Source organism: Oncorhynchus tshawytscha, unplaced genomic scaffold, assembly GCF_018296145.1.
Source record: "Oncorhynchus tshawytscha isolate Ot180627B unplaced genomic scaffold, Otsh_v2.0 Un_contig_3219_pilon_pilon, whole genome shotgun sequence".
Classification (NCBI taxonomy): Eukaryota; Metazoa; Chordata; class Actinopteri; order Salmoniformes; family Salmonidae; genus Oncorhynchus; species Oncorhynchus tshawytscha.
Window position 1 is genome coordinate 17,558 of NW_024608750.1, and position 12,443 is coordinate 30,000.

General features: G+C 45.3%; 1 protein-coding gene across 1 annotated transcript in view; it reads right to left on the reverse strand.

Annotated features, from left to right (window-relative positions):
• Positions 1-969: 969 nt before the first annotated feature.
• LOC112241359 (ephrin type-B receptor 4b-like) overlaps positions 970-12,443 on the reverse strand; it is a 43,126-nt gene continuing 31,652 nt past the window's right edge. Inside the window, exons 11-16 of the mRNA XM_042313600.1 lie at positions 10,920-10,984; positions 9,184-9,297; positions 3,208-3,342; positions 2,112-2,224; positions 1,490-1,550; positions 970-1,154 (exon numbers count right to left, since the gene is read on the reverse strand). Coding sequence (XP_042169534.1) covers positions 985-1,154; positions 1,490-1,550; positions 2,112-2,224; positions 3,208-3,342; positions 9,184-9,297; positions 10,920-10,984 — 658 coding nt within the window. The 3' untranslated portion in view covers positions 970-984. The remainder of the gene's footprint in view (positions 1,155-1,489; positions 1,551-2,111; positions 2,225-3,207; positions 3,343-9,183; positions 9,298-10,919; positions 10,985-12,443) is intronic.

Below are 12,443 nucleotides of genomic sequence, written 5' to 3' on the forward strand. Positions count from 1 at the left end.
GGAGTCACATTTATTGTGAGAATTGAATAATAACAGGGGAGGTTAGCATTTAATATCATACCCCCAAGACATGCTAACCTCTCACCATTACAATAACAGGGGAGGTCAGCATTTTATATCATACCCCCAAGACATGCTAACCTCTCACCATTACAATAACAGGGGAGGTTAGCATTTTATATCATACCCCCAAGACATGCTAACCTCTCACCATTACAATAACAGGGGAGGTCAGCATTTTATATCATACCCCCAAGACATGCTAACCTCTCACCATTACAATAACAGGGGAGGTTAGCATTTTATATCATACCCCCAAGACATGCTAACCTCTCACCATTACAATAACAGGGGAGGTTAGCATTTTTGGGTTGAATGATATTTGCACTCATCATTATTCATGATTCATTCAGGATTATCTGTAATCATGGAAGCATCCACATTAATGTAGAAGAGTTTAGAAACATATTATATTCTAATTTACAAGGTAGGGGTAGTTAGGGGGTAAGTAGGGGTAGTTAGGGTTAGGTAGAGGTAGTTAGGGTTAGGTAAAGGTAGTTAGAAGGTAGTTAGAGGCTGGGTAGGGTTAGGTAGGGGTTGTTAGAGGCTGGGTAGGGTTAGAAAGGGGTAGTTAGAAGGTACTTAGAGGGTAGTGAGAGGGGTAGATAGGGTGTATTTACCAGTGAGCTGGTGTATGTTAGGTAGGGGTAGTTAGAAGGTAGTTAGGGGTAGATAGGGATATTTTAGGGTATATTTACCAGTGAGCTTGTGTATGTTAGGTAGGGGTAGTTAGAAGGTAGTTAGAGGGGTAGATAGGGTATATTTAGGGTATATTTACCAGTGAGCTGGTGTATGTTAGGTAGGGGTAGTTAGAAGGTAGTTAGAGGGGGTAGATAGGGTGTATTTAGGGTATATTTACCAGTGAGCTGGTGTATGTTAGGTAGGGGTAGTTAGAAGGTAGTTAGAGGGGTAGATAGGGTGTATTTAGGGTATATTTACCAGTGAGCTGGTGTATGTGGGGTCAGAGGAGTTCTCCTGGAGGAATCGTGACAGGCCGAAGTCAGATACCTTACAGACCAGGTTAGAGTTGACTAGGATGTTGCGAGCTGCCAGGTCTCGATGGACATAGCTCATCTCCGATAGATACTTCATACCTGGAGACAGGGGAAGTGACACATAAACAGACAAGCAGCACACAACACTAGTGTCAGGGTGACATCATACATCTGCACGAATAATTATAGAAACTGGGTGGTTCCAGCCCTGAATGCTGATTGGCTGACAGCCGTGGTATATCAGACCATATGACATTTATTTTTACTGCTCTAATTAAGTTGGTAACCAGTTTCTAATAGCAGTAAGGCACCTCAGGGGTTCGTGGTATAAGGCCAATATAACACGGCCAAGGGCCGTATCCAGGCTGTGTACTCAGAGTTGTGTCGTACCTAAGCCCTTAGCTGTTAAACATTAAATAAAGTGTACTTCCTACCTGATGCTATCCCACGTAACATTCCCACCAGCTGGATAGGCGTGAACTGACCATCGTTTAACTGGAGGAGAGAATATCAACGATGAAACAGACAGATACAGACTACAGACAGACTACAGATAGACTACAGATAGACCCCTCCCCTCATCCTCACAATAAGGAAGCTGTCGAGGGCCCCATTCTCCATAAACTCCCTCCCTCCCTTCTCTCCTTCTCTCCCTCCCTGCCTGCCTGCCTCCCTCCCTCCCTACCTTCTCTCCCTCCCTCCCTCCATCCATCCATCTCTCCCTCCTTCCCTCCCTCTCTCCCTCCTCACCCTAAGGAAGCTGTCAAGGGCCCCATTCTCCATAAACTCAGTCAGTATCATAACAGGACAGGAAGCTGTGATGACTCCTTCCCTCTCCCTCCCTCCCTTCTCACCCTCTCTCCTTCTCTCTCTCCCTCCCTGTCTGCCTCCATCCCTCCTCACCCTAAGGAAGCTGTCGAGGGCCCCATTCTCCATAAACTCAGTCAGTATCATAACAGGACAGGAAGCTGTGATGACTCCTTCCCTCTCCCTCCCTCCCTTCTCACCCTCTATCCTTCTCTCCCTCCCTCCCTGCCTGCCTCCCTCCCTCCTCACCCTAAGGAAGCTGTCGAGGGCCCCATTCTCCATAAACTCAGTCAGTATCATGACAGGACAGGAAGCCGTGATGACTCCTTCCAGGTGGATGATATTGGGGTGCTGGAACTGACCTACAGATTGGAATTGACCTGACACATTAATACACACATTAATACACACACAATACACATTAATACACATTAAAACACATTAATACACACACAATATACATTAATACACATTAAAACACATGAATACACATTAAAACACATTAATACACACACAATATACATTAATACACATTAAAACACATTAATACACACATTAATACACACACAATACACATTAACACACAAACAATACACATTAATACCTATTAAAACACATTAATACACACATTAATACACACACAATACACACACAATACACATTAAAACACACGAATACACATGTATACCCAAATTAAAACACTAATACACATTTAAACACACTAACACATTGTTTTTCATTGAATATTTTCTGTAGCTGTTGCACTGTTTCGAGGACAAGTTAGCTCTGCATAGTACTGCATAGTACTGCATAGTACTGCATAGTACTGCATAGTACCGTGTTGTTTCCTGTGCATATAAAAGATAAGTCCCTCCTCTGTTAGTTAGTGTATCCATCTTTCAGAGCCCCCCCCTCCTCAATGCTGACCCATGATAGAGGCCTCAGACAGGAAGTCCCTCCTCTGTTAGTTAGTGTATCCATCTTTCAGAGCCCCCCACGATACTGACCCATGATAGAGGCCTCAGACAGGAAGTCCCTCCTCTGTTAGTTAGTGTATCCATCTTTCAGAGCCCCCCACGATACTGACCCATGATAGAGGCCTCAGACAGGAAGTCCCTCCTCTGTTAGTTAGTGTATCCATCTTTCAGAGCCCCCCACGATACTGACCCATGATAGAGGCCTCAGACAGGAAGTCCCTCCTCTGTTAGTTAGTGTATCCATCTTTCAGAGCCCCGCCCTCCTCGATACTGACCCATGATGGAGGCCTCAGACAGGAAGTCCCTCCTCTGTTAGTTAGTGTATCCATCTTTCAGAGTCCCCCCCCACTCCTCCACACGATACTGACCCATGATGGAGGCCTCAGACAGGAAGTCCCTCCTCTGTTTGTCAGTGTATCCTCCTTTCAGAGTCTTGATGGCCACATAGTTCTCCTTCTTCCCAGGGACCTTCAGTCTGCCTCGACAGACCTCTCCAAACTCACCTGGAACATACACACACTGTTAACAGCACACCTCTCCAAGAGAAGAGACACATATGCTATTGTTAGTTGGCTGCTGAGGGCTACTTGGATCATCTAACAGCTGACTGTGGCTGAGGAGGGCTACTTGGATCATCTAACAGCTGACTGTGGCTGAGGAGGGCTACTTGGATCATCTAACAGCTGACTGTGGCAGGAACTAGTTTGTTGTGCTAGTTAGATGTGAGGACACACCCACCGACCGCTGAACCTGCCTTATAATGACCCTTTGGACACGCTAGAGAGAGAGAGAGAGAGTAGAGAGAGAGAGAGAGAGAAGGAAGGAAAGAGCGAGAGAGAAAGAGAGAGAGAGCGAGAAAGAAAGAGAGAGCGAGAAAGAAAGAGAGAGAGAGAGAGAAGAAAAGAGAAGAAAAGAAAGAGAGATAGAGACAGAGAGAGGGCCTGAGGGGAAACCTGGTATCCACGGAGACAGAAATCCAGACTAACACTACAGTAGCACACACACACTATCTCTCTGCCTCAGTAATGTGGAACAGAGTGGTAGCCAGAGGGTAGATTAGTGGACTTAGTTACATCCCAAATGGCCCTGGTCAAAAGTAGTGCACTAAATAGGAGACAAGGTGCTGTTTGGAACACAGATCAGTTCAACTGATAGGACTGATATTCTACATGACCCTCTAATACTGAGAGAGAGACAGACAGAGAGAGACAGAGAGACAGAGAGAGACAGAGAGACAGAGAGAGAGACAGAGAGAGACAGAGAGACAGAGAGAGAGAGAGAGAGAGAGAGAGAGAGAGAGAGATCGAGAGAGAGAGATATATAGAGAGAGAGACAGAGAGAGAAACAAATCAAATCAAAAATCAAATCAAATTTATTTGTCACATACACATGGTTAGCAGATGTTAATGCGAGTGTAGCGAAATGCTTGTGCTTCTAGTTCCGACAATGCAGTAATAACGAACAAGTAATCTAACTAACAATTCCCCAAAAAACGACTGTCTTATACACAGTGTAAGGGGATAAAGAATATGTACATAAGGATATATGAATGAGTGATGGTACAGAGCAGCATAGGCAAGATACAGTAGATGATATCGAGTACAGTATATACATATGAGATGAGTATGTAAACCAAGTGGCATAGTTAAAGTGGCTAGTGATACATGTGTTACATAAGGATGCAGTCGATGATATAGAGTACAGTATCTACGTATGCATATGAGATGAATAATGTAGGGTAAGTAACATTATATAAGGTAGCATTGTTTAAAGTGGCTAGTGATATATTTACATCATTTCCCATCAATTCCCATTATTAAAGTGGCTGGAGTAGAGTCAGTGTCATTGACAGTGTGTTGGCAGTAGCCACTCAATGTTAGTGGTGGCTGTTTAACAGTCTGATGGCCTTGAGATAGAAGCTGTTTTTCAGTCTCTCGGTCCCAGCTTTGATGCACCTGTACTGACCTCGCCTTCTGGATGACAGCGGGGTGAACAGGCAGTGGCTCGGGTGGTTGATGTCCTTGATGATCTTTGTGGCCTTCCTGTAGCATCGGGTGGTGTAGGTGTCCTGGAGGGCAGGTAGTTTGCCCCCGGTGATGCGTTGTGCAGACCTCACTACCCTCTGGAGAGCCTTACGGTTGAGGGCGGTGCAGTTGCCATACCAGGCGGTGATACAGCCCGCCAGGATGCTCTCGATTGTGCATCTGTAGAAGTTTGTGAGTGCTTTTGGTGACAAGCCGAATTTCCTCAGCCTCCTGAGGTTGAAGAGGCGCTGCTGCGCCTTCCTCACGATGCTGTCTGTGTGAGTGGACCAATTCAGTTTGTCTGTGATGTGTATGCCGAGGAACTTAAAACTTGCTACCCTCTCCACTACTGTTCCATCGATGTGGATGGGGGTGTTCCCTCTGCTGTTTCCTGAAGTCCACAATCATCTCCTTAGTTTTGTTGACGTTGAGTGTGAGGTTATTTTCCTGACACCACACTCCGAGGGCCCTCACCTCCTCCCTGTAGGCCGTCTCGTCGTTGTTGGTAATCAAGCCTACCACTGTTGTGTCGTCTGCAAACTTGATGATTGAGTTGGAGGCGTGCATGGCCACGCAGTCGTGGGTGAACAGGGAGTACAGGAGAGGGCTCAGAACGCACCCTTGTGGGGCCCCAGTGTTGAGGATCAGCGGGGAGGAGATGTTGTTCCTCTTGTCCAGATGGGTTAGGGCAGTGTGCAGTGTGGTTGAGATTGCATCGTCTGTGGACCTATTTGGGCGGTAAGCAAATTGGAGTGGGTCTAGGGTGTCAGGTAGGGTGGAGGTGATATGGTCCTTGACTAGTCTCTCAAAGCACTTCATGATGATGGATGTGAGTGCTACGGGCGGTAGTCGTTTAGCTCAGTTACCTTAGCTTTCTTGGGAACAGGAACAATGGTGGCCCTCTTGAAGCATGTGGGAACAGCAGACTGGTATAGGGATTGATTGAATATGTCCGTAAACACACCGGCCAGCGCATGCTCTGAGGGCGCGGCTGGGGATGCCGTCTGGGCCTGCAGCCTTGCGAGGGTTAACACGTTTAAATGTCTTACTCACTTCGGCTGCAGTGAAGGAGAGACCGCATGTTTTCGTTGCAGGCCGTGTCAGTGGCACTGTATTGTCCTCAAAGCGGGCAAAAAAGTTATTTAGTCTGCCTGGGAGCAAGACATCCTGGTCCGTGACTGGGCTGGGTTTCTTCCTGTAGTCCGTGATTGACTGTAGACCCTGCCACATGCCTCTTGTGTCTGAGCCGTTGAATTGAGATTCTACTTTGTCTCTGTACTGGCGCTTAGCTTGTTTGATAGCCTTGCGGAGGAATAGCTGCACTGTTTGTATTCAGTCATGTTACCAGACACCTTGCCCTGATTAAAAGCAGTGGTTTGTGCCTTCAGTTTCACACGAATGCTGCCATCAATCCAAGGTTTCTGGTTAGGGAATGTTTTAATCGTTGCTATGGGAACGACATCTTCAACGCACGTTCTAATGAACTCGCACACCGAATCAGCGTATTCGTCAATGTTGTTGTCTGACGCAATACGAAACATCTCCCAGTCCACGTGATGGAAGCAGTCTTGGAGTGTGGAGTCAGCTTGGTCGGACCAGCGTTGGACAGACCTCAGCGTGGGAGCCTCTTGTTTTAGTTTCTGTCTGTAGGCAGGGATCAACAAAATGGAGTCGTGGTCAGCTTTTCCGAAAGGGGGCGGGGCAGGGCCTTATATGCGTCGCGGAAGTTAGAGTAACAATGATCCAGGGTCTTTCCACCCCTGGTTGCGCAATCGATATGCTGATTTAGGGAGTCTTTAGGGAGTCTTGTTTTCAGATTAGCCTTGTTAAAATCCCCAGCTACAATGAATGCAGCCTCCCGGATAAATCGTTTCCAGTTTGCAGAGAGTTAAATAAAGTTTGTTCAGAGCCATCGATGTGTCTGCTTGGGGGGGGATATATACGGCTGTGATTATAATCTAAGAGAATTCTCTTGGTAGATAATGCGGTCTACATTTGATTGTGAGGAATTCTAAATCAGGTGAACAGAAGGATTTGAGTTCCTGTATGTTTCTGTCATCACACCATGTCACGTTAGTCATAAGGCATACGCCCCCGCCCCTCTTCTTACCAGAAAGATGTTCGTTTCTGTCGGCGCGATGCGTGGAGAAACCCGCTGGCTGCACCGCTTCGGATTGCGTCTCTCCGGTTAGCCATGTTTCCGTGAAGCAGAGAACGTTGCAGTCTCTGATGTCCCTCTGGAATGCTACCCTTGCTCGGATTTCATCAACCTTGTTGTCAAGAGACTGGACATTGGCGAGAAGAATGCTAGGGAGTGGTGCACGGTGTGCCCGTCTCCGGAGTCTGACCAGAAGACCGCTTCGTTTCCCTCTTTTTCTGAGTCATTTTTTTGGGTCGCTGCATGTAATCCGCTCCGTTACACTGGTTGTAAGGCAGAACACAGGATCCGCATCGCGAAAAACATATTCTTGGTCGTACTGATGGTGAGTTGACGCTGATCTTATATTCAGTAGTTCTTCTCGGCTGTATGTAATGAAACCTAAGATGACCTGGGGTACTAGTGTAAGAAATAACACGTAAAAAAACAAAAAACTGCATAGTATCCTAGGAACGCGAAGCGAGGCGGCCATCTCTGTCGGCGCCGGAAGTACAGAGACAGAGAGAGAGAGAGAGAAACAGAGACAGAGAGAGAGAGAGAGAGAGAGAGAGAGAGAAACAGAGACAGAGAGAGAGAGAGAGAGAGAGAGAGAGAGAGAGAGAGAGAGAGAGAGAGAGAGAGAGAGGAGGGTAAGAAGGGGAGGAAAAGAGGGAGGAGGGATGAGAAATGAAGGCAAAGGGACAAGTAAAGGACTCTGGAGAAATTAAGAGCGTGAGAGAATAGATAGATATAACATTTAAAATATTTATATTGAAGCTTTTGTGAGTGTACTGTTGGACTGTTGGACTGGTGGACTGTTGGACTGGTAGACTGTTGGACTGGTGGACTGTTGGACTGGTGGACTGTTGGACTGGTGTACTGTTGGACTGTTGGACTGGTGGACTGTTGGACTGGTAGACTGTTGGACTGGTGGACTGTTGGACTGTTGGACTGTTGGACTGTTTGTCTGTTGGACTGTTTGTCTGTTGGACTGGTGGACTGTTGACTGTTGGACTGGTGGACTGGTGGACTGTTGGACAGTTGGACTGTTGGGCTGGTGGACTGTTGGACTGTTGGACTGTTGGACTGTTTGTCTGTTGGACTGTTGGACTGTTGGACTGTTTGTCTGTTGGACTGTTGGACTGTTGGACTGTTGGACTGTTGGACTGTTGGACTGTTGGACTGTTGGACTGTTGGACTGTTGGACTGTTGGACTGTTGGACTGTTGGACTGTTGGACTGGTGGACTGGTGGACTGGTGGACTGTTGGACTGTTGGACTGGTGGACTGTTGGACTGGTGGACTGGTAGACTGTTGGACTGTTGGACTGGTGGACTGTTGGACTGTTGGACTGGTGGACTGGTGGACTGGTGGACTGGTGGACTGTTGGACTGTTGGACTGGTAGACTGTTGGACTGGTGGACTGGTGGACTGGTGGACTGTTGGACTGGTGGACTGTTGGACTGGTGGACTGGTGGACTGTTGGACTGTTGGACTGTTGGACTGGTGGACTGGTGGACTGGTGGACTGGTGGACTGGTGGACTGGTGGACTGGTCATTCATGGTTGTTAATTTCACTTTTGTATATTATCTACCTCACTTGCTTTGGCAACGTTAACATGTTTCCCATGTTAATAAAGCCCCTTGAATGAAATAACATGGAGAGAAGGAGCAGAGAGAGGAGATGAAGAGAGAGGAGCAGGAGAAGAATAGAACAGAGAGGAGGGGAGGAGACGGGGTTGAAGAGAGCAAAAAATGAGTGAAATACACAGAGAGGTATAGACCAGCTCCAATGACCTCCTCTCTTTAGGGGTAGAGGTAGGAGGTAGAAGGAGGTACTGACCAGCTCCAATGACCTCCTCTACCTAGATGAAGGACACGTCTATCTCTTTAGGGGTAGAGGTAGAGGTAGAGGTAGGAGGAGGTATAGAGGTCTAGGAGGTGAATATAGAGGTACTGACCAGCTCCAATGACCTCCTCTATCTAGATGAAGGACACATCTATCTTTTAGGGGTAGAGGTAGAGGTAGGAGGAGGTATAGAGGTCTAGGAGATTAATATAGAGGTACTGACCAGCTCCAATGACCTCCTCTATCTAGATGAAGGACACATCTATCTTTTTAGGGGTAGAGGTAGAGGTAGGAGGAGGTATAGAGGTCTAGGAGATGAATATAGAGGTACTGACCAGCTCCAATGACCTCCTCTATCTTGACGAAGGACACGTCTATCTCTTTAGCGAAGTCTCTAACCGCCTCGTTGGGATCTTCGTAGGTGAACGGGTCGATGTACACCTTCATACCTGCTAACAGATACCATGGTAACAACAACGTTAATTTACAACAAGCAACAAATAGCATGGCAGGTAGTAGTGTTGTAGTGTACTATAGTAAATATGTAGGAAGTAGTGTTGTGTACTATAGTAAATATGTAGGAAGTAGTGTTGTGTACTATAGTAAATATGTAGGAAGTAGTGTTGTAGTGTACTATAGTAAATATGTAGGAAGTAGTGTTGTTGTGTACTATAGTAAATATGTAGGAAGTAGTGTTGTGTACTATAGTATGTATGTTGGTAGTAATGTTGTGTGCTATAGTATGTATGTTGGTAGTAATGTTGTGTACTATAGTATGTATGTTGGTAGTAGTGTTGTGTACTATAGTATGTATGTTGGTAGTAGTGTTGTGTACTATAGTATGTATGTTGGTAGTAATGTTGTGTACTATAGTAAGTGTGTTGGTAGTAATGTTGTGTACTATAGTAAGTATGTAGTAGTGTTGTGTACTATAGTAAGTATGTAGTAGTGTTATGTACTATAGTATGTATGTTGGTAGTAGTGTTGTGTACTATAGTATGTATGTTGGTAGTAATGTTGTGTGCTATAGTATGTATGTTGGTAGTAATGTTGTGTACTATAGTAAGTGTGTTGGTAGTAATGTTGTGTACTATAGTAAGTATGTAGTAGTGTTGTGTACTATAGTAAGTATGTTGGTAGTAGTGTTGTGTACTATAGTATGTATGTAGTAGTGTTGTGTACTATAGTAAGTATGTTGGTAGTAATGTTGTGTACTATAGTGTTGGTAGTAATGTTGTGTACTATAGTAAGTAGGTAGTAGTGTTGTGTACTATAGTATGTATGTTGGTAGTAGTGTTGTGTACTATAGTAAGTAGGTAGTAGTGTTGTAGTGTTGTGTACTATAGTATGTATGTTGGTAGTAGTGTTGTGTACTGTAGTATATATGTTGGTAGTAGTGTTGTGTACTATAGTACATATGTTGGTAGTAGTGTTGTGTACTATAGTGTTGGTAGTAATGTTGTGTACTATAGTATGTATGTAGGTAGTAGTGTTGTGTACTGTAGTATATATGTTGGTAGTAGTGTTGTGTACTATAGTATGTATGTAGGTAGTAATGTTGTGTACTATAGTGTTGGTAGTAATGTTGTGTACTATAGTATGTATGTAGGTAGTAGTGTTGTGTACTATAGTATGTATGTAGGTAGTAGTGTTGTGTACTATAGTGTTGGTAGTAATGTTGTGTACTATAGTGTGTATGTAGGTAGTAGTGTTGTGTACTATAGTGTGTATGTAGGTAGTAGTGTTGTGTACTGTAGTATATATGTTGGTAGTAGTGTTGTGTACTATAGTACATATGTTGGTAGTAGTGTTGTGTACTATAGTGTTGGTAGTAATGTTGTGTACTATAGTATGTATGTAGGTAGTAATGTTGTGTACTATAGTGTTGGTAGTAATGTTGTGTACTATAGTATGTATGTAGGTAGTAGTGTTGTGTACTGTAGTATATATGTTGGTAGTAGTGTTGTGTACTATAGTATGTATGTAGGTAGTAATGTTGTGTACTATAGTGTTGGTAGTAATGTTGTGTACTATAGTATGTATGTAGGTAGTAGTGTTGTGTACTGCTCACTCTGTCTCATCAGGTACTGTCCATTCTGATCATTCATCTCTATATCCTTCACACACAGGTGTTTACTGAGGAGAGATAAACAAACATATAAATAAAGTAACAGGGGACGAGAAATGTATTCGAGTAATGTTCTCTTCACTCTTCCCCCTTCCTCTTCTCTTCCTCTTCTCTTCCCCCTTCATCTTCTCTTCCCCTTCATCTTCTCTCCTCTTCCTTCCCTTCCTCTTCTCTTCCCCTTCCTCTTCTCTTCCCCCTTCATCTTCTCTTCCCTTCCTCTTCTCTTCCCCCTTCATCTTCTCTTTCCTTCCTCTTCTCTTCCCCCTTCCTCTTCTCTTCCTCTTCTCTTCCCCTTCATCTTCTCTTCTCTTCCCCCTTCCTCTTCTTCCTCTTCTCTTCCCTTCCCCTCTTCTCTTCCCCTTCCTCTTCTTCCCCCTTCATCTTCTCTTCCCTTCCTCTTCTCTTCCCCCTTCATCTTCTCTTCTCTTCCCTTCCTCTTCTCTTCCCCCTTCATCTTCTCTTCTCTTCCCCTTCATCTTCTCTTCTCTTCCCCCATCCTCTTCTCTTCCCTTCTCTTCTCTTCCCCTTCATCTTCTCTTCCCCCTTCATCTTCTCTTCTCTTCCCTTCCTCTTCTCTTCCCCCTTCATCTTCTCTTCTCTTCTCTTCCCCTTCATCTTCTCTTCTCTTCCCTTCCTCTTCTCTTCCCCCTTCATCTTCTCTTCCCCCTTCATCTTCTCTTCTCTTCTCTTCCCCCTTCATCTTCTCTTCTCTTCTCTTCCCCTTCTCTTCCCCTTCATCTTCTCTTCCCCTTCCTCTTCTCTTTCCTTCCTCTTTTCTTCCCCCTTCATCTTCTCTTCTCTTCCCCTTCATCGTCTCTTTCCCTTCATCTTCTCTTCCCCCTTCATCTTCTCTTCTCTTCCCCCTTCATCTTCTCTTCCCCTTCCTCTTCTCTTCCCTTCCTCTTCTCTTCCCCTTCATCTTCTCTTCCCCCTTCATCTTCTCTTCTTCTTCTTCTCCCTTCCTCTTCTCTTCTCTTCCCTTCCTCTTCTCTTCCCCTTCATCTTCTCTTCTCTTTCCCCTTCATCTTCTCTTCCCCCTTCCTCTTCTCTTCCCTTCCTCTTCTCTTCCCCTTCATCTTCTCTTCTCTTCCCCTTCATCTTCTCTTCTCTTCCCCTTCATCTTCTCTTCCCCTTCCTCTTCTCTTCCCTTCCTCTTCTCTTCCCCCTTCATCTTCTCTTCTCTTCCCCTTCATCTTCTCTTCCCCCTTCATCTTCTCTTCTCTTCCTTCCTCTTCTCTTCCCCCTTCATCTTCCCCTTCTTCCTTCTCTCTTCTCTTCCCCCCTTCATCTTCCCCTTCTCTTCATCTTCTCTTCTCTTCCCTTCCTCTTTCTCTTTCCCTTCCTCTTCTCTTCCCCTTCATCTTCCCCTTCTCTTCCTCTTCTGCCAAAGACTCCATCTCTCTGTCTCCTGTCTGTCCATCACACTGCCAAATACTCCATCTCTCCATCTCCTGTCTGTCCATCACA